Here is a 21,363-nt window from a genome sequence, read left to right as displayed (position 1 = left end):
TGCAAGTGATCATTCGTTGCGTCAGTATTGCTGGTTGGGACTAACGAGTACCAGGGCCGGCACCACAAGGCCTAAGCCAAAGAGGTAGATGTTTTTGAGTCTTGGAGAAATAATCTTCAACGGTGGTGGCGAAAGATGGAGGCTGTAAGCCAGGAGGAGGAGAAGGAAGAAGACCGGCGGGTTCCTCTGCTCCGATGAGTTCAGTGGCTGCGCAGCGGTCGTCTTCTGGCGTCATCTCTGAGCAGAAATAAGAGAGCAGGGAGCGCGACCGGGTCCAGCCTCCCTGTTCTATCACGCACCGGAGGGAGGAGAGTTCTTGCTCTGGTTCAGAGGAACTGGCGACCTGCAGAATCCACTGACGCTCAATCACGTGGCCACCACTTCCTCGAAAGGTAAGTCCTTCTCTTCTCCCACCTCCTCGAAAGTATGCTTCAGGAAACTGTCCTCAGTTATCACTGCCTGCAAACAGCTTCCTTGCTTTTATCTTGAACATCTTTTTTAACCTTGTGCGGATGTGTGGTGGTGGGGTATGACACCAAGTGCAGATGCCCACGGAGGCCACAAGAGGGATTTTATCCCCTGGAGCTGCTGTGCTTTACAGCAGTTTTGACTCAGGTGCCGTGCAAGGGCGGTACACACTCTTAATTGGTGAGCCGTCTCTCCAGCCCTTCAATGTCTTATAAGCCGATAAAAGATGGATGGAAATTATGCTAATCTTCTTAATAAGTATCCTCGGGTTTTGGCATACACAAACATTCCTTTGATGAGTAGATGAATGATTATAACCACACAAATTATCTTAGTTATCCACAGGAACCACTGATGTTTACATTTACCTAACCATACTGAAACCCGTTAACAGCTATGTGACAACTTGACGAGGTACTCTACCTGATTGTGCCTCAGTTTTGTCTCTAAAATGGGGCTAATAATGACACTCCATTTACAGATGTTAGAGAATTAAGTGCAATTCATTTCAAGCACTTCATAAGTGACTTATGTAGCTCGATAGATGTTAGTTTATTGTCACTAGTGAAGAATGCCTTTTCATTTACTTACTTTTTTCTGGGCAATTTTTCAAGTATTTAAAGCCTCATATATCATTATCTACTTTCACTAATTATTAACATAAAGTGAATTTAATTACTATCCTCAGCTCCTACTTTTTCAAAAGGGAACTTTTAGAGTTTATAGTCTGCAACTATCCAATACAATCTGGATGTTGTAAACTAAGGCTAGAATCATACACAAAACATTTTTCCCCCAAAAGCTATTTCGTATTAATTGATTATTTCTAGGTCCCAGGCAAACACTGGCTTCTGGTGTCTCTCAAGCAAGACAGGGAAGCCAGTTTAACGAGGAACAGGTGGGCAGCCCCATCCTCCATCCCCCAGTTCCATACCCCAGGGCTCGTCCAAAAAGAAACTGGCCCATCCAGGACTACACAGAAAGGGCACAAGGGATCGCTGGAAGCTGAAGAAACCAGTGCTTATGATCAATGAATTCTAATGGCTTCTAGAACGTAACAGGGAAAATCAGCATCTTTTCCCCTGACTAAACTCACAGCTGTAATACAAGTTGGTTGTCCTCCCCTGACAGCCTCACTAGACGTGTCTGAGATAGCAAGCGATCCTTCAGGGGTGATAGTAGTCCACAGTGGGTCTCTGAAGTCAAATTCACTCCAAACGCACACTCAAAGATTTCCTGGAATCTTCCATTCTCTGAATTGCATGCCTAGACCAGAGACTCACATACATAACTAGACTGTGAAGGAGGCTGCCTTACAGTCTCTCACTATGCAGAGCAACACTGGCCAAGGGAACTCAAGAGACGGCAGAAATGTTCTGTCTGTGCTGTCCATGACTGAGCTGCTGGGAGCAACATCTGTGGCTGTGGAGCTCTTGAAATACGACTGGTGTCACCCGAGAGCGAGCAGCTACTGACCAAGTGGCTAATTGAAACAAACTGGTTTATGAATTGTAAGAAACATACAAAGATTAGGCCATCAGCAGCTGCTGTGTCTGCCTGACTTTATAAACAGTGGGAGGCTCCTATGGAAAGCTCTATCTTAATCATAGAGGACTACTCTGCTTCATGTAATGTTAATACTTACAAGATGAGGTTCTTCAGGTCAGAGGAGTAGTTGATTGTCACCAGTTCCATGGCTTTCTGTAAATTCTCTCGCTGAATTCCTGCCAAAGAGTTGCAAGCCAAAGCCAACACGACTTTTCCTAATGATATCAGATCTGCTTGCTGACAGGAGAGAATAAACACAACTTAATTTCTACTTCACAGGTGCAATTTCAACACACTGAACACATCACCAATAGGAAAAGCACATTATAAGCACACAGGAGAGAGGACTCAGGACAGGTTCTCAGCATGGTTACTTGTTAGAATCACTATGACCTGACTGAAAAGGATTTCTGAGCCTCTCTTTTGGTTTCATTGAATGAATAGGTCCAAAATGTTTAGAGCATCCAAGTCACACTAAATGAATGTATTTCTAGGACTACACTTGTTGTTGTTTTTAATTTTTTTATTTTCTGAGACAGGGTTTCTCTGTGGAGTTTTGGTACCTGTCCTGGATCTCACTCTGTAGACCAGGTTGGCCTCGAACTCACAGAGATCCGCCTGGCACTGCCTCCAAGTGCTGAGATTAAAGGCTAGTGTGCCTGGCTAGGACTACTACACTTTTTGACAAACATTTACTATAAGCAATTCATATTCCAAATATGGGGCTGCTGCTTTAAAAAGCTTCTGTGACCATCGGGGAAGGGTGGCAGCGATGTGTGGCAGGTGCCAGGAACTCCGAGGTCAGCTCCCTCCTCCCTTTACACCGGCTTCAAGGGTCCAACTCGGGTCGTATGGCTGACATGGCGAATGTCTTTAGCTGCTGAGCCACCACCTCACTTGCCCCAGGGTTTGTAGTTTTATTTCGAAAATGTAAACACAGCTGACAGGCTTCTTCCCTGTTACACGGAACTGAAGGCCACTACATGCTGGCTCTGCTAAGATCCCTGTGACTAAACAGATACATTTCTCATTGCATGAATCCAAGATGGCCATGTGAATGTGAAGACAAGACATCCCACTCACTACAAGCAAGCATTCACCTGACTTCAGAACACACGCATCATAGATCAAAGTGGCACAGACCGAAATAGCAGCTTGCGTCTTTGTTTCCCAAATCACTAACAATTTTTGATCACTAACAACATTCCTTATTATAAATAATGAATTCTCTAACTTTTCCCCCATTTCTTGTTTTTAAAATGAGCTACCCTGAAGCTTTCCTTCTGAAACAGTGATTCTCAACATTCCCGATGCTGTGACACACCTTAATATAGTTCTTCATGTTGAGATGACTCCCATAAAATTCTTTTCTTTTTCTTGTTTTTTTTTTTTTTTTTTTTTGAGGCAGAGTTTCTCTGTGTAACAGCCCTGGATATTCTGGAACTCTCTTTGTAGACCAGGCTGGCCTTGGACTCACAGAAATCCACCTGCCTCTGCCTTACAAGTGCTTGGATTAAAGATGTGTTAACACCACTGCCTGACATAAAATTATTTTCATCGCTACTTCATAACTTTAATTTTGCTACTGTTAAGAACTGTAGTGTAGCCGGGGGGTGGGGTGGGGGGGGTGGTGCATGCCTTTAATCCCAGCACTTGGGAGGCAGAGCCAGGCGGATCTCTGTGAGTTCGAGGCCTGCCTGGTCTACAGAGCGAGATCCAGAACAGGCACCAAAACTCGACAGAGAAACCCTGTCTCAAACAACAACAACAACAACGAACTGTCGTATAAATACCTATACACAGGGTGTCTGATATGCAACCACTGGGAAAGAGTCGTCTGACTCCAGAGAGTCACGACACACAGGTTGTGAACCACTGCTCTACAAGGATTCCAGCTACTTCCAACTCCATGAAACAGAAGGGCCCTCTGCAAAGGCAACAGTAACGTGCCTAGAAGAACGTGGTTGCTCTAAGCATGGAATATATTTGAAGTCGTTTTTATTGAGGGTTTTTATAAATGCTTAAAATCTGAGGTATCATCTCAATTATTGCATGCATGAGTTTATTATAGGAGTTTTCGAATCTGGCCATATACTAAAAGCACCCAAGGAACTTAAACACAAACCAAACAAAAATGATGCCTTGTGGCCTCCTCCTCGCCTGAGTGTTGGAGTCATCCATTAGGGATATGGTTGAGGGGTTGGCATCTCTCAAAGTTCCTAGTGATAATGTTCCTAGTGGCCTTGAAGAGATGTGAAATGAGTATGTCTGGGAAGCCAAGGATTTTAAGGCAATCACCAGTGAACTTCCTCCCTCCATCAGGTTGATTTGTTGAATTCAGGAGTTTTCCCCAGATTCATTTTTTAGTTTTTTCCCTGATTCTTGGTTTCTTTTTCTGATTCTACCTATGGCTCTACTTATGTCCACTTTACTTAAAGTCAGTCTCTAGTCACGCATCTGAAACAGACTGTAAGGAAAAAGACTACAAGAAACAATGTACTCCCCTCTCCTGTCAATACACTCCCCCTTTGGGACCATCTTTAAATCTCCCCTATGCCTCACTATAATAATCTATATAAAAATCTACATATATACAACTAAAAAAAATGGAAAGAAACCCGATATATCCATTTTACTGAATAATAAAGAAAGCGACAATTGGTTGAAAGTTGACAGAGTTTATAAATGAAAGCAGTTTCTGACTTACAAAATGGTTGCCCAGGATGGTAAAACAGTTGGTCATTTGTAATTCAAGATATCCACCCCCGCCACCTTTTTTTTTTGGGGGGGGGGGTGGGTTTCGAGACAGGGTTTCTCTGTGTAGCTTTGTGCCTTTCCTGGAACTCACTTTGGAGACCAGGCTGGCCTCGAACTCACAGAGATCCGCCTGCCTCTGCCTCCCGAGTGCTGGGATTAAAGGCGTGCTCCACCACCGCCACCACCGGGTGCCGCCCCCCCCACCTTTTAAAAGAGCTTCATTTTATAAGGTATTCCACAAAAAATTAAGTGAAATAGTATCCATTTGCAAAAAAAAAAAAAAAGAGTGAGTCAGAAAAGAAGATTCAAACTAGTCTTACTTTGTATTCCTAAGTGATTTTTTTAGTGCTGGAGGCTAAACCCGGGGCTTTGTGCATGGCTCCTTAGTCAAATACTAATTTCCAAAAACCAGTTCTATTCAAAACACAACAGTGATAACTCTAAGGCAGGAGTTTCATTTTTTTAATGTGGACAAGAAGTTTCTAGATTCCTGGTATACTGGCTCTAAATATTATCCAAAAGTGTAGTGGTGTAACTTTCTTAAGACACATGCAGACCACTAGTATTCAGTAATACTCTTCACATTTTGGCTACCTTGTAAGATAGCTTACGCTCACCTCAAACTCACTGTCTTTCCTCCAACCTCCTCCTTAGTGCTAGGACTGGAGGCATGGACCACCCCAATCTAGCTCATCAGTCACTTTTGGATGAAAAGAAATTTAGGCCAATTAATTAGTAAGTATAAAGCAGAAGAAAAGTCACTAAAAAATAACATTCCACAAAAAGTGAAGGGATAAATTGCATTTAGATAGAATAAAGTGGCTTCAGGATGTGTGCGTATATGCGAAATCAGGATTTATCCCCACAGTGCCTACCAGATGCCACTACCAACATCAAGGCAGCCTGGTAAAGCAGGCACGGCCGAGGGGAATTAAGACAGGAAAGGTATACACATACAGTATGTGTGCAAAGGATCCACTAGATCTCAGACAGCATGGCCGTGGTTCAACAGCCACAGACTGCTCCATGAGGCTCAAGAGTGAACACTATACGGGATTCATTTTCTTACCCTATCATTTCCTTTCCTTTTTGTTCTGAAATATTTTCTTACACTAAAGTAAACTACATACAACTTTCTTTAGAAACAAACAAAAGTTGAAAAGAGGTGAACAATGGGAAGTATCTCTTCATGTGATGAAACCATTCTGCCTTGCACCAAACCTCAGGTTAACAAGCATCTCAACAAGAATGAATGTGACTTCTTATACAAAGAACTAAAATCAGCTTTAGTGACAGTTACATATCCCAGTGTGAACTAAGGGGAGACAAACCGACAAAAATGAATTCTTTACTTTAAATCCACAGGTTACTTCCACACAGTAATCAAAATGGAGCACCTACTCCTTCCTCCCAGGGACAGTCTTCGCTGTTTTTGGCAGTACTGGAGATCGAATGCTGGAGTATGCTAAGAACCACTCTAACCCTGAACTACACTCCCAGACACAGGGTTGGGTTCCTGTATTTCTACACAGTAGCATATTAATAAGGAAATAAACAGCTAAGTAGCTTAGAACACTGTGGAGCCTGAACACTGTGGAGCCTGACTCAGTAGTAACAGAATGAATTAGAGAATAATGAAATTCTGGTAATATACAGGAAGCGACAGACTTTACCGCAACAGAGGAAAAACACAGAGCAGGGCGCCCTAACACCACTCCTTTCAAAATAATATAGTGGGACAAGCACTCAAAAGTCAAACTAGTAGGTCTGGAAAGGTGAAATAAGCTGTAACATCTAATATAATCCACTCATCTGACTGAGACAAATATATTCCAGTGTTAAACAGCTAGAGTCTGCTCGTATTAACGGTCACTCATCCTGTCTGTTTCAACAGCAAGGCTGCACTACTTACATCACAGAGGTTAAGACACCACTCCAGAGACCTAAGAGTCAGACTTAACACCCTCAAGACTTTAGCCGGGCAGTGGTGGCGCACATCTTTAATCCTAGCACTGGGAGGCATAGGCAGGCAGATCTCTGAGTTCGAGGCCAGCCTGGGCTACCAAGTGAGTTCCAGGAAAAAGGCGCAAAGCTATACAGAGAAACCCTGTCTCGAAAAACAAAAACAAAACAAAACAAAAAACCTTCAATACTTTAAAACCAAGTTTAGCTTTAAAAAAAACACAAACAAAATAAGCATTAAACACCCATACAAATTCTACTCACCTGGTATTGAGCCATTAATGCCAAAGGATTATTGTTTTGACTGTTATCAAATGTTAAAACGTCAAAAACTCCTACACAATTTACTCGCAATCTGTAAGGACCAAAAATTAAAAAAAAAATTATACTTTTCTTAGTGTATACTAATGAATATTTAACATTGCCTAATATTACGAAAGGACCTAAAATGTAAATGACTCTAACTTCCACCTACCTCCTCCCCACCCACAAAACCAACCATTTCAGAGACATTAAATGGTCTGACTAACTTGTAAAAGTCAGTCGCTGACAAAGTCAGGGTGATAACCCTGAGCATAGAGCTGTTTGCGTTACTCATGAAGGAAACTACTCACTTGCCAACACTTGCTAAAGATGCAGCTGGCACTGTTCCAAGCATCTTACGGACATTAACTCAAACCTCTTCACGAATTTTTAAACTAAGGGGAAAGTGTCACGGCACAGTCTAATGCCACTGCTGAAGCTCAGAAAAGCCAAGAACGTCCTCAAGCCACCTACAGGCAAGTAACAGCGAGAACATGGACCAGGACCCCGCTGGTCTTTACTGCTGTTAGTTTTTACTGGGTGTGCATGCACGAGGTCTCTGCTATAGCCCAGGCTGCTAGCCTCCCAAGTGACGAAGCTATAGGTACGAATACCAGGATCCAGCTACACTATTCAGTTCCGTGTGCTGCACCGCACAAGGCAACTCTCAAAAACTACAGCAACTGAAGTCAGGTGGGGTCAGGTATTTGTTTCCTCACTGTATTATTCTCAGGGTTAGGAACTGACTAACAACAATCATCTAGCAACTTGAGAGTGAGTTCCAAGACAGCCAGAGCTGTTACACAGAGAAAGCCTGTCTTGAAAAACCAAAGGGGGGGTGGGGGGCAGGGGGCAAACTGCAGACTTTCCAGATGAACAGCCCTGCCGATCTGAAACTGACTTATGGTCAGATAGAGAATAATGTTCTATAGGAAAAAGTGGGATTAACACTTTGTCTTTATTCCCAGATACCTTGCCAACAGTTCTGGGGGGTTTCACAACCGTCTGTAACTCCAGGGAACCCAATACCTTCTTTGGCCTTCATGGGCACCAAGCACATGTAGTATGCATACATGTATACAAGCAAAACAGTTGCACACTCAAAATAAATTAAAACAAAAAAACAGAAACCCAGATTCAAAAATTTCAAAAATTACTACCTTGTTTTGCCAGTTATCAGAATCTTTGTTGGATCCATTACTCGGCACGCCAAACCTGCTGTATGGATAGTGCGCAGAGCAGAACTCAGCTGGACAACATACGCCCAAATGAGAGACTCGGGCAACAGTCCAGCATGCTGCCTGGGCAGTGGTCCATCATGCTGGCCTAGAAAGCAAATGGATTTTCATGCATGTTCACAACAGGAAGGACTTAACAGAGAAGCCCGAATGTTTCTAAAACCGAGATTACAGGTTTTATGTTGTTAAAGCAGCAGAGGTCTCACGACTGTTTCTTTTGACCAAATAGATATTGAACAAGAACAAAAACTTAAAAAGCAGTACCCGTATTAATAATGAAACAATCTACTCTGAAAGTAGTTCTCTTTAGTCTAACAGCTTCTGTAGGTGTTTCTGTCTATTCTGTGCTACTGGGAATTGAACCCAGGGACTCACACACACTGAGTCCCACCCTCAGCTTTGAAACTGCTTTTTCGTCACCTTCTAGGTCAATGTTAATATTTAACTAAGTAACAGAGACATAAGAACTTCATTCGTGTCTTGTTATTACTTCAGTGACCATAACCTTGTAGCCATATGGTTGTAGACCAATTTTCTGTGAATGGGGCTAGAAATGTGAAAGTCAAATGGTTAATTATGAATAAATATAATAAATAGAAAGTACAAGCCAGGTGTCCTCATATAATCCGGCCCTTAGGAAGCAATCAGAAGGAATGCTGCAAGTCTGAGGCTAGGCTGGTCTACGTAAGAACTCAGGGCCTGACAGTCAGGGCTACAAAACAAGACCTTATTTCAAAAATCCTGTGGGGAAAAAAAAAAAAAAGCCGGGCAGTGGTGGCACATGCCTTTAATCCCAGCACTCGGGAGGCAGAGCCAGGTGGATCTCTGAGTTCGAGGCCAGCCTGGGCTACCAAGTGAGCTCCAGGAAAGGCGCAAAGCTACGCAGAGAAACCCTGTCTCGAAAAACAAAACAAAACAACAAAAAAAAAAACCTGACTAAAAAAAGTAGTTACGTCTTGGGACAACATTTTTAATAAGCACATATAAAACAAACCATTTCATTTCAATTTGGATAGAATGAAGACATTACATTCTACAGAGAAGTCTTAGAAGTCTCCAAACAGCTCTTGGCAGAAGCCGACGCTGTCAGAGGACCCGGGAGAGCCCGGCAACAGTGTACTGAGGGTGGAGCGCAGCTCAAGAGGACAAAACCCGTAGCTTAGCCCACTGCACCAAGAAGTTTTTGAAATTTTATTTATTTCTATTTTCTTTATGAGTGCTCTGCATGTATACCTGCAGGCCAGAAGAGGCCATCAGATCCTACTGTAGATGGTTGTGATCCACCACGTGGTTGCTGGGAATTAACTCAGGACCTCTGGAAAAGTAGTCAGTGCTCTTAACTGCTGAGCCATCTCTCCAGCCCCATGGAAAAAACTACTATACAATTGATATCGTCATAAGGAAAAGTAGTACTGGTTATTCTGTTTTATTGTTGTTTGTATGTAGCCCTGGCTGTCCTGGAACTTACTATGTAGGCCAGGTTGGCCTTGAACTCAAGATCTGCCTGCATCTGCCTTCTAAGTGCTGAGACTGAAGGAGTGAGACATTACATCCATCTATTCTGTTCTGCTTTGGAGACCAGAATCTTACTCTGTAGTTATTATTCCTAGCTACTTCTGGAGTCACATGACCGGACATGTGCCATCAGCAGTCAGGCAAAACAATTAGTCACTCCAGGGCCTTCATGCGCAGTGTGACCAGGTAATCTATGCGCATGTGTGACGTAGCTACGTAAGCCCATATATGCATGCTCAAGGTGACCTATAAAAGCAGGCTCTACCCGCTCCCGCTCTCTCCCTCTTGCCAGAGTAGCACGCGCCCCTCCCCCACTTCTTTTCCGCAGGCCTACCCACCTCCACTCCTTCTCTTCCTTAGTAAAACTCTCACAGCGGGCTCCACTGCACCTCGTGTTTTCTCACACCCGGTAAACAACGCCGACCAATAAGTAACATTGGTGCCGAAACCAGCCTCTATACTGGCTTGCCCTTAGGGTCCTGACAGGCTATACCTCAGCTCAGCCACTAAAGGCACCCCCTGGGCAGCTCCTGTCTCTCCCTTCCTCCTCATCCCCAGGGACTGGTCCCTGCCCCCTTTTCTATCTCTTCTCTCCCCTCCCCTCAATAAACCTCCTACATGGGCCCTATTGTATGTTATGACTCCAACTTGTGGCAATGCTCCTGTCTCAGTTTCCTAATTGCTAATTAAAGGAGTGAAGACTTACAGCAAGCACAGAGGACTTACTTCCCATCAGATTTGATTCTAACTGTACCATTCACTGCACTTGATTGTAATTTCTACATAATTCGATATAAATACAATTTCTCTATCTCATATCATCTCCATCTTCTAAATAATGCACTTCTAACAAATGTGCCTTTTTAAAGAAGTTGGTGCTAAACCAATAATTACAGAGTAAGAGAAAACAATAGACATTCATGTGTGTATAGTGTATTATGTGAGGTTATAAGAGTGTAAAATGGGCGGGGGTGGGGGTGGGGTTGAGGTGGTGGCGGCGGCAGTGGTGGCGCACGCCTTTAATCCCAGCACTCGGGAGGCAGAGCCAGGTGGATCTCTGTGAGTTCGAGGACAGCCTGAGCTACAGAACGAGTTGGGCTATACAGAGAAACCCTGCCTCGGAAGGAAAAATAAAAAAAAAAAAGTGTAAAATGAAGGACTGATTCTGAGAAAATGTAAATACTGAGATACATGTTTTCAATACAAGAACAAGGCTGGGCGGTGGTGGCTCACGCCTTTAATCCCAGCACTCGGGAGGCAGAGCCAGGCGGATCTCTGTGAGTTCGAGGCCAGCCTGGGCTACCAAGTGAGTCCCAGGAAAGGCGCAAAGCAGAGAAACCCTGTCTCAAAAAAACAAAAACAAAACAAAACAAAAGAAAAAGTACTAAAAGAACAAAATACAGATTTTTTTTTTTTGAATTGGTAAAATGCTCTGAGTAGTTCTCAACAGGGAACACTGGCAGTGTCTGTGGCTCTTTCTGGCTGATCAGAGCTGAGTCAGAGGAGTATCCAGTACACAGTACCACTGACCACCAATCTGCAATATAGAAGAGCCCTCACAACACCAAGGGTGCAGGCCAAATGGCAGCGTGCTCAGGTGAAGACAGCCATGCATCAAAGCCAACAGCCACTTCACAGGTGGTGCTACAGTAATTCGAGCCGTAACTAGATTCATCTTTAGGGAGGGTTGGCCCACATCCTCCACAAAACTGTGCCCGTGTACAGACAGCACAATCAAAGGAGAAATGACCACACCGTGTGACCAGGTTTGCAATGTCCAACAACTACGTAACCACAGCTTTCTTCTTTCAACTGCCAGAATGCAGAAAGCTAGGTTATGACAAACCCAAGTATTATGTTTTGTGTTCAAGAAAATCTTAAGATTAAACCACAGCTACCAATGTGATGCTTCATTCTTGGTTCACACCATACAACCAGACTGTCCACAAACACATAAATTTTGACATCTCAAAATGGATCTACATTTTCTCTGGTATCATTTTCCTTCTAAATAAGCACATTTTAGACTAATCATAAATTTTTAGGTTTTTTGAAACAGTTCAATTATAAAATGACTTTAGATACTAGAAAGAGCAGAAAAAAATACTCCATTTTTAAGTAAAGTTACTTTAAGAAACCTGACTTGACACGTAATAAACAAAAGCATGTTTAGGGAGTAATTTCATAAATGACCATACAGGCACACTGGACAGTAAGACTATCAAATTATGTTTACAGGGTACAAAAGCGGGAAACTCCCCAGAGTCAACCAAAGATACTGGCATCAAGTCTGAGTCAATACACATACTCCTAACTTGCTGCAAACCAACCCCAATTCTTTGAGATGCCTTAAAAATGTACACTAGGGCCCTCAAAATGACGAGAATAAATTTGTATATGTTTTAATATGAAACTATTGCTCCCCAAACCAAAGCATGCATCAAAACATAGTCTTCGGGCACCTCTCTTACCCCACTTTCTCTTTGTGAAGTAGGCATCGGCATTCGGGTCATTAAAGTGTCTGCTCATCATAGTTTCTCCTCCAGCATGGAAATCATACGCGAACACAAGCGCTTATAAGCAAACAGAAACATACGTCACAGAAGTCTGGCTCCAGACAGCGAACTCACCACCACAGGACCAGTTACTCACAGGGCTCGGCAAATGCTTTAGTGGTAAACACTTCTCGCAGAGTTACAATATTTGAGTGTTGAATTTTCTTCCACATATCAACCAACACCATGCACTTTGTGTTAACCAGACGAAAACCTAAAGAAGAAAATTTTTATTATAATCAACTGCAAATGACAGCTCACGAGAAATATGAATTTCTAAAAATGGTCTATGTTGTAAGTTATCAAGCTCAAAAAAAAAAAAAAAAAGAGGAAGAAAAGAAAAAAGAAACCTTGTCCTTCAAATGTGTATGATAAAGCCCTGTTTATAGGAGCATATGGATCATCTTAGCTCAAGCAATACACTGACAAAAGAAACCCATCTTCCTTACCGTGTATCCTCCGAAGGCAATATGGCAGATCATCTTTGCTGTTCACAGCTTTGTAGCAAGATGTGATATACCCAAAATTACTTGATTTCTGTATCCGGTTGGGGGGAGGCAGTGGCTCCAGAGGGAAGAGGCTATGGTAGCTGTCAACTTCAGTGGGGACTGCTGAGTAAGTCACAGGAAGACAATTTTCAATGAAAAAAAGAAATCAAATCTATCACCATTCACCGACAGATCCTACCTAACAGATCTGTGTCATGAGGAGGATTTTACTGGATTTATAATACGTCTACAAAACAAACTACGGCTCCTGTACCAATAAACCAGGCTACCAAGAAGCCAAAGCAAAACTCAAGTTCACACACTCAAAGTCAGTTCCAGTCTCTTGGCAGCAAAATATGGGATTTTTGCTCTCAGAAATAATTACCAGAACTGAGTCATTACTTGATTAAACATTTTTATTCTAATATTTATAAAAAACCAATACAGAATTTTTTATCTTTAAAGCATAAAGAAATTTGAAGTAAGTTTCATTAAATCAGGAAGTGTGTTCATCCACATACAAGTCTGCAAGCACATCTATGGGTGTACCTATCGACATGACAGATGGCACCGAACTCTTACAAACCAACCTCTGGCTCAAGTAAGCACAACTGGAGGAAACTATGCTTGCCCCGGTAGTTAAGAGGAAGGCGCAGGAGGGAAACCAGCTACAACAGGTATTTGCAACAACCTTTGGATGGCTACCGCGGTTTTAACACCAAGCTACTATACAAGGTGAAGACAAACTCTATTCAATAGACAGGATTTCCAGAGCATGCACTATCTGGCTTTGGAAGCTGTACATTTTGAATCTGTGTGCATGGCTACACCTAACTGAATGGCCCCAGGACAGAACCATCATGATCACGTCCTTCCTTCAGTCTGCTGCACTTGGGATGCACCACTACTGAACTGGATGGATTCAGGTGCCCTATGCTGCGCCGACGCTTCGTTGCGATCCCGCAGGAACACAGCTCTATGAGCTGCAGTCCTAGCCTGCACCTCTGTGGTGGGGTCTGCCCAGCCCTACGCACCGTGCACTTGTGCAGCTTTATTTCTGTTTAGTCCCTCAGAGTCACTCTCCTTTCCACCTAGCTTAGCCCACTCTCAAGTCTTAACTTTCAAATAACAAATGGCTAGTTCTTTCTGTCCTCGTGACTCTCTTTAGAGCCTAAGAGTCAGTGCTACGACCAACTCTGCATTTGAAATAGCTATTCTGTGTATAATTGTCTTATATAAACCTGCATTTTTCCTCGTCTCTAAGCTTCTCCAAAGTAAACACTCAATTTCATTAATACAGTATTATCACTAATATGTAGGAAGTACTCACTTACAGATTTCACATAAATTATTTAAATTAAGTCCTGACAAGATAGCTGGGGGAAAATTTTTCTATCTTTTGATTCTTTATGGAGATTACATAAATCATTCAAATTAAAAGTAGTATAGTTAAAATTAGAATTATATTCATATGTCTATCCTTCATGCTTCTTTATTATAGAACACACTACTTAACGCAGGTTTGAAAATAACGCTGAATCAGTCAGCACTCGTTTTATACTTGAGTCCAAAGCAGCAGATTATAGATTCAGGACTGGGGATTCAGCTAGGTCTTAAGCAGCATGCATGAGGCTCTGGGTTCCGTGTCCCACAGCCAAGGATGAAATGGGCAGCAAAAACACATGTGCTTTGCCTAAGGAATCAACAGTATCTCAGTGTCTTACTCTACGGAATGTGTCTCATAGCTCTGCAGACCACAGGGAATTGAAAGAAATCTCTAGGAAGGAATAGTCTGTCCTGTGCAGTGGTGGTTCTACCCATGTCTTTACTTGACAGAGACCACAGGAACCTCAAACCTTTAAATGGTGCGGACTATTTTTTTGTTCTGGTTATATTCATTTATTCAATGTGTCTTAGTGTGGACATTTAACAACACTGTCCTTCCAGTCGACAAGTGTAGGACACCCTTCCACTGTGACCCCTTCAAATTCTTCCAGCAATTCCATGATAGTATCTCTTTGGCTACATTTATTATTCCTTCACTGGTATATGCTTATTTGTTATCTATGCGCTATTTTGAGAAAACTATTTCTGAATGTTGATTTTTGTATTCCACAACTTTGCTGAATTTGAGTATTGTTCTAGAAGTTTTCTGGTACAGTCTTGTGATTTTTAGAGCTTGCCATCTGCTGTCTAACTGGATGCCTGTATTTCTCTCTTTTGCCTGACTGCTCTGGCTAAGGCTTGGAGTACAGATCTGAATGGAAGGGGCAAAAGTGGCATCCTTGTCTTGTTCCAAACGTTAGAGAAAAAGTTTTTGATTTGACCCTATTCACTATTAGCTGCTGGCTTGTTACACACATGCTTTCTTGAAGTGACCAAAGTTTGTCTGGATCTAGAATCAGAAGTGCTAGGTGAATGCTATATAGATATTCAGCTTGAGTTTTCCAAAGCAGTTGTAGGTTCAACAATTTAAACTATCATCAATACCGAGAATGTATGGATCTACAGCCTAAGTTGGCATATTGTCAGATCAGTTCCTTATTTCCTTCTCTTGACACATTTATTGGCTACAAGGATTGTCCATAAAAATGCCCATATTCATCTTTGGCCATTTTCCTGGTGAGCTGTTTGATCAGGTCTTTTTTCTATTATTTGTCAATTGTACAGACTGTAAATCTCCTTCCAAGTTTTAGTTCCTCTTTAACAGCAGGTGTCTTTGGGTCATTTTTAAATGTTAGTTTAGTAGAACTTCTCAATGTTTTGCTTTGTGATTTGGGCCTCCAGTGGTGGGGAATGAGCCCAAGAGCCTTGCATTTACCAGGCAAATGCTTTCCACTGAGCTAAATTCACAACCCAGTATTTCTTCACAAGACAAGAAGCCTCTTTGTGCCCTGTATAGTGAATCTTTACCTATTAAAACAACTTACTGCTATATACAGTAGAAGCTTTAAATGTTCTTAAGCATATAAATTGTTAAACTATTAATTCTTTTTAATGTGGCTTAATATAGGACCACCCCCCTTATTTATTTATTTGTTTGTTTGTTTATTTTTGGTTTTGTGAGACAGGGTTTCTCTGTGTAGCCCTGGCTATCTGGAACTCTCTGTAGACCAGGCTGGCCTCAAAACTCAGAAATCCTGCTTCTGCCAGGGGAGGGGAAAGAGCTGTTATCAATATGCATTTTACCTGGCATATCTGCTTGATCAATTTGAGCCATTGTTATTAAATGTCTGTTGATCAGCTCCTAAGAACAAGAAACAAGTATATTGATAACAGATTTTAAACAGCTTCCGATACCTACATTTTCCATTATAACTAAATAATATTATTACTTTTAATACTCCTATCATAACATATCTAGAGATGTTAATATATATAAATCCAAACCCTAGCCAGGCGGCAGTGACACACACCTTTAATCCCAGCACTCTGGGAGGCAGAGCCAGGCGGATCTCTGTGAGTTCGAGGCCAGCCTGGTCTACAGAGTGAGAGATCCAGGACAGGCACCAAAACTCCACAGAGAAACCCTGTCTCAAAGAAACAAACAAACAAACAAAAACAAACAAACAAAAAATCCAAACCCTAGATAGATAGACTTACCTACTATAATTAAAGTTGAGTTTAAATTTAAAGAAAAAGGTGCTCTAACTCAACACAAAATACAGAAGATATATTAAGCTAGTCAATAATTCATTCTAAAATCATTACACAGAAACTAGAGATGTAGCTCAAGTATTTGCCTAGCATGCACAAGGTCCTGGGTTCAACCCCCAGCATTGTAAAAAGAAATAAGGTACACACCTACACTCACTCTCTCACACACACACACACACACACACACACACACACACACACACACACACGTGCACACTAGAAGAACCTTCTGTAAAATAAAAATAATTTTGAGAATGTACAAGCAAAAAGCTATAAATATCAAGAATATCTAAGCTGTTCACAACAAAGTAAATTATTTTATATTTATTTAAAATCTACTTTAAAAATTTTGCTGGGTCACTTAAACTGAAGCTTACTATGTCAAACTATTAGCAATAATTTAAAGGTTAGAGACCATTTAAATGATGTGTGCTTATTTAAAGGGCCCTTCCCATGTGAGATGGTTCAGTGAGGAAAGACATTCACTGCCAAGCCTGACTAATCTGAGTTTGGTACCCAGAACCCACATGGGAGAACCAACTCCCATATGTTGTCCTCTGACTTCCATATGCTCTCCCTGACACATTCAAGTGAGCATGCATTTACACATAAACACACAAACAAAAAAATCCATGTAAAGAGTCCTTTTTGTACAAAGAATATGAAGCACATAAGGAAACACTTTTAAATAATAATTCTATATTTTACTTTAACACATTAAGATTTCCTTAAAATGGCTTTCTTAAAAATAAACAAGCCGGCGGTGGTGGCGCACACTTTTAATCCTAGGAGGCAGAGTCAGGCGGATCTCTGTGAGTTCAAGGCCAGTCTGATCTATAGAGCTAGTTCCAGAACAGGCACCAAAACTAAAACTACACAGAGAAACCCTGTCTCAAAAAACCAAACCAAACCAAACCAAAAAAAAAAAAAAAAAAAAAAAAAAAAATACACAAAACTTCCATGTTCTAAATCTCCTTGCTTGGGTGATTGTGCGAGCCTAGACACAGTGGTCTGCACATCCTTCCTCAGGGTCTACCCTAACTTCTGAAAGCATACCTGTCGGAGCTCGTCGGCCATGAAGAAGGAAGGTGCATTTGCTTTTGGTTGCATATAAGCAACATGAGGTGCAGTTGGAGGATAAATATGATAGTTTGGAAAAACCTAAAAAGGCAAGAAGGAGGAAAATGTAATCATCAATTTTTCTCAATTAGTAAGCTTTATCATTTTTATAAAAGTTTTGTATCTGAGAGTAATAAATTTTGGTACATCTTAAATGTTTTAATAACAGTGAATTAAACACTTCAAACAACAACTGTTAGAAGAAATACTTTCTGAATAAAATCATTTAAAAAATCTTCTATTTTAATAATTTTAAAATTTATTTGTAAAATAATTTTAAAAAGTCTAAGAAGAAAAACATTTCCATTGCTGTAAAATTTCAGGTCCACTGAGAGAGCAAAACTAGCTCTTGTATAGAATGTCCTATTTCCAACAATTCAGAAGTAATTTTTAAACCAACTGAAAGAGTAGGCAGGGTCCCTGTGGCTACCCGAAGTCCAGTCTGCTCGCACACCTGTTCAACCACGCTGCAACAACACACTGTCGAACAGGAGTGTGCACCCACAGCTCCATCTCCTACCTAGCACACCACACTGGGCCAGTCACTCGGTTTCACGTCCCCACACTCAGACCCTTCTTTTTTTCCTTATCACCATTTTCCCAAACCCCACCCCCACCCCCGGAGAAATGAATTCCACTGTTTTCTGTTGTCCTCAGGTAGCCATCTGCTGTGGGTTGCAACCAGAAAGTAGTTTTCCAAAGCCTAAGCTCACAGTGAGAGTAAAACTGCCTTCCTTTCTCTGGCCTCGGTTTCTGTCTACCAGACAGTTGGGTTCACTACCTCAGGTTGTCAGAAGAGTGAAAACATTATAAACTATGTTATATTGGTCTCTACAAACCAGCCTCTACACAGTAAGTGCAATTTCTTTTTTCTACAAGCAAGAATTGTTTTAAAGTACCGAAACTTATTAAATTGATAAGAATTTGCTGGAAAGAAACAAGGCTCTACCTCGGTTATATCTGTGTTCACTCTTCCATGGTTATGATATCACCCCGCCCCAAACAAAACAAAGCAAAAGACCTCCCAGAACAGTTCTTTCAAGCGTTTTGTAGTACTCACAGGTTTTTACATTCATTTCTAGAAGGCAGTGGGTACTACTCTTTTCATTTTACAAACAAGAAAACTGTCTCAAAAGTGCAGTGACTTGAGGGGAAAACACAGCAGAACTAAGCCTTACAACAAGGACAAAGAAACCTGTTTTCCCGTCACTCAAAGCATCTTTTAGCAAAATATTAAATTTAACCTAGTCTGACAATCAAACTGTGCTATGGAAACCTATATATAGTTTAAGCTCCCGTCATTTTAATGGAATTTGGCTTTTTTAGTCAAGACTTATTTACTAAATCCTCTAGTTAACTTCTTCAATGTATGTAGCCCAACAGTGAGGCTGAAAGGGGAGGTGGCACTCTGTGCCGTGGTGGTGCCGCCCAGCACTCCCCCCCCACTTCCTCCTTTCACCCTCTCTTGTCACTGGGGATTCACCGAGAAGAAATCATTTCTTCTTGGCATGTTCTTCCTCTCTTGGTCTCTGTATGCACATCTGTCTCCCGGTCTCCCTTTCCCATTTACTTCAGGATTGATTCCCTTCCCGTCAGCAGTTCTTTGGCTCCCTCGGGTCAGACTCTCCCAAGGACCACACTATCAACCTCTATCACAGCATGCCATTCTGCTATCTGGAACTCTGGCCTTTAATTATTGCTTTATCTGAGGCAACGGTGACTTTCATTACTGAGAGACTTCTTCCCCCGAGGTAAACCTTCCTCTCCAGTAACTAGAAACAAAAGTCAGAGAATACAACTTTAGCTAGCCCAGGTGCTGACTAGGTAACCCTGTGGGGAAAACAAGCCCCAACACAGTAAACAAAGAATGGCTACAATCTGATTACTGAATGAAATTAATGACATTAGAATAAGTTAAAAAGTAAAATACTTTTTCATATCCCTATAGCCCTTCCAATGTGAGGAGCAGCTTTCCTAAGAGCGCCAAGTAAGTCCCTCTTTATTGGAGCCGTACCATTCCAGTCAAAGGTGCTGGAGTTGTATCTGTATAGAAGTAAGTCGTCCCCCCGACAGTCTCCTTCTGGATCACCTGACCAGAGGATGGAGTCTGAGGAACGGGGTTATTGGCAGGAGTGGAGGCACTAGGCGGCACCATGAAACTTGCTGGGTTTGGAGTGTGACTTCTTCTTCTAGGAGCAGGAGAAGTGTGTGGAGTAATTTTGGGGGAATGGAGAGGGGAGGATCCAGCAGACAGTGACATTCCTGGGGAAGATGCAAAACAGGGTCTTAGTGGAGCAGCACATTGGTTTTAGAGGGAAAAATCTGGAAAATAAAATGCAAACACTCATGTGGAAGAAACATTAAAGTGCAAAGAAAAAAATCTTGTTTTAAGGAAAGCTCCAATTAAAGCAAATGCAAAGGAGTTTCTTTTTCTTAATATAGTCATTTCCAAATGAATCAGCAACAGGTTCCTCCTTATCAAAGTCGACAACCTAACCCTATAGTAAGAATCACCAGAGATTTAACAAATTAATGAAATAATGAAAACAACCAGAACCAAGACTCTTGAATAACTCTTCCTCTTAGTCTTTTAGAACTGTTCATTACTGCTCAGACGACACAATTCCCCAAATATTATATTAAACAAATTAATAAAGATCTACTAAATTCCTTCAGCCAAATATAAATAGCAAAATTTCTTGGGGGGTGGGGTGGGGAATAAAGGTTGAGACTACATTAAAACACATGGTAGCACAGTAAAGCACCAAATCTTGAACAAGGCCTGTTTGGATGCCTGTCTGTAACTCTAGATATACACTAAACAGCTGCAAACTGCCGCAGATGCGTGTCCAAGTGCAAGTTATTCAACGGCAGCCCATGGACACACTTGAACAAAGCACCCTCTCCACAGATGCTGTAGAGGAGGGAAAACCCGTGTGTTTACCCTTTGGAGTACTCCAAGCAAGCTGAGAAAACAAGACCGAGTCACATGGAAAAGCACAAGATGGTTTACAAAACCCAAAGAGAAGTTATGCTGACAACCCCATGCAGAAGAGCAGCTTAAACGGAAACGAACTAAAGCTGGGTGGAGTCAGCCACAGATTTAATGGAGGTGGCTGGTTTGAGTAGAGCTGGAACAGACAATCCAGAACTACAAGTCACACTTGTCCAGAAACTGTTTGCTATTTATTTGGAGGGTGTCTAAAAACCTGTATAATTGAAAAAAAAAAAAAAAAAAAAAAAGTTACCAAGATACCCTTGGCCACAGGGCTATTAAAAATGGGATGTGTTTTCATTTGTAGTGTCTTGTACGACATCAAGGCTTTGTTTTCAGAAAAAAAGGTGAACGAGGCTGAGCTGAAAACTGAGAAAGGAACTCTTCTTGTCTCTGAAGAGCACTCTGCACTTCTAAAGAGCCTTATCACATGGTATCAGAGTTTCTGAGCACCTACTGGCAGGCAGGTAGGCAAGGTATTAACAGAAAAATCCAAGTCAAAGCCTAGAAAGTTTTTCATTTAATCAAAGACACATGGACAAAGTCAACAGCAAAGCCAGGACTCAACTCAACCAACTGCTACAACCCAGTTTCTACTGCAGCAACACTCAAGTAGATCAGAAATTTCAAATATGTCAAGAGAAACTTTAAAACTCCATAGCCTTTCAAAAAAAGGGGGGGGGGGGAAAGCTTAGAATAAACACTAACTAATTAGCTAATAATATGGGCTGCATTCACAGTTTCCCCTAGAGCTAGTT

The 21,363-nt window shown here is 41.7% G+C and overlaps 1 protein-coding gene across 1 annotated transcript in view; it reads right to left on the bottom strand.

Moving 5' to 3' along the window:
• The window catches only part of Pan3 (poly(A) specific ribonuclease subunit PAN3), a 126,674-nt gene that overhangs the window by 13,368 nt on the left and 91,943 nt on the right, over positions 1-21,363 (bottom strand). Inside the window, 9 exon segments of the mRNA XM_028878019.1 lie at positions 2,087-2,253; positions 7,000-7,090; positions 8,199-8,364; positions 12,263-12,364; positions 12,444-12,560; positions 12,796-12,957; positions 16,024-16,081; positions 17,548-17,652; positions 19,625-19,872. Of these exon segments, the coding sequence (XP_028733852.1) occupies positions 2,087-2,253; positions 7,000-7,090; positions 8,199-8,364; positions 12,263-12,364; positions 12,444-12,560; positions 12,796-12,957; positions 16,024-16,081; positions 17,548-17,652; positions 19,625-19,872 (1,216 nt within the window).

The sequence above is a fragment of the Peromyscus leucopus genome, chromosome 23 (assembly GCF_004664715.2).
Source record: "Peromyscus leucopus breed LL Stock chromosome 23, UCI_PerLeu_2.1, whole genome shotgun sequence".
NCBI classification, from domain to species: domain Eukaryota; kingdom Metazoa; phylum Chordata; class Mammalia; order Rodentia; family Cricetidae; genus Peromyscus; species Peromyscus leucopus.
This window is presented reverse-complemented; position numbering and strand designations above follow the sequence as displayed.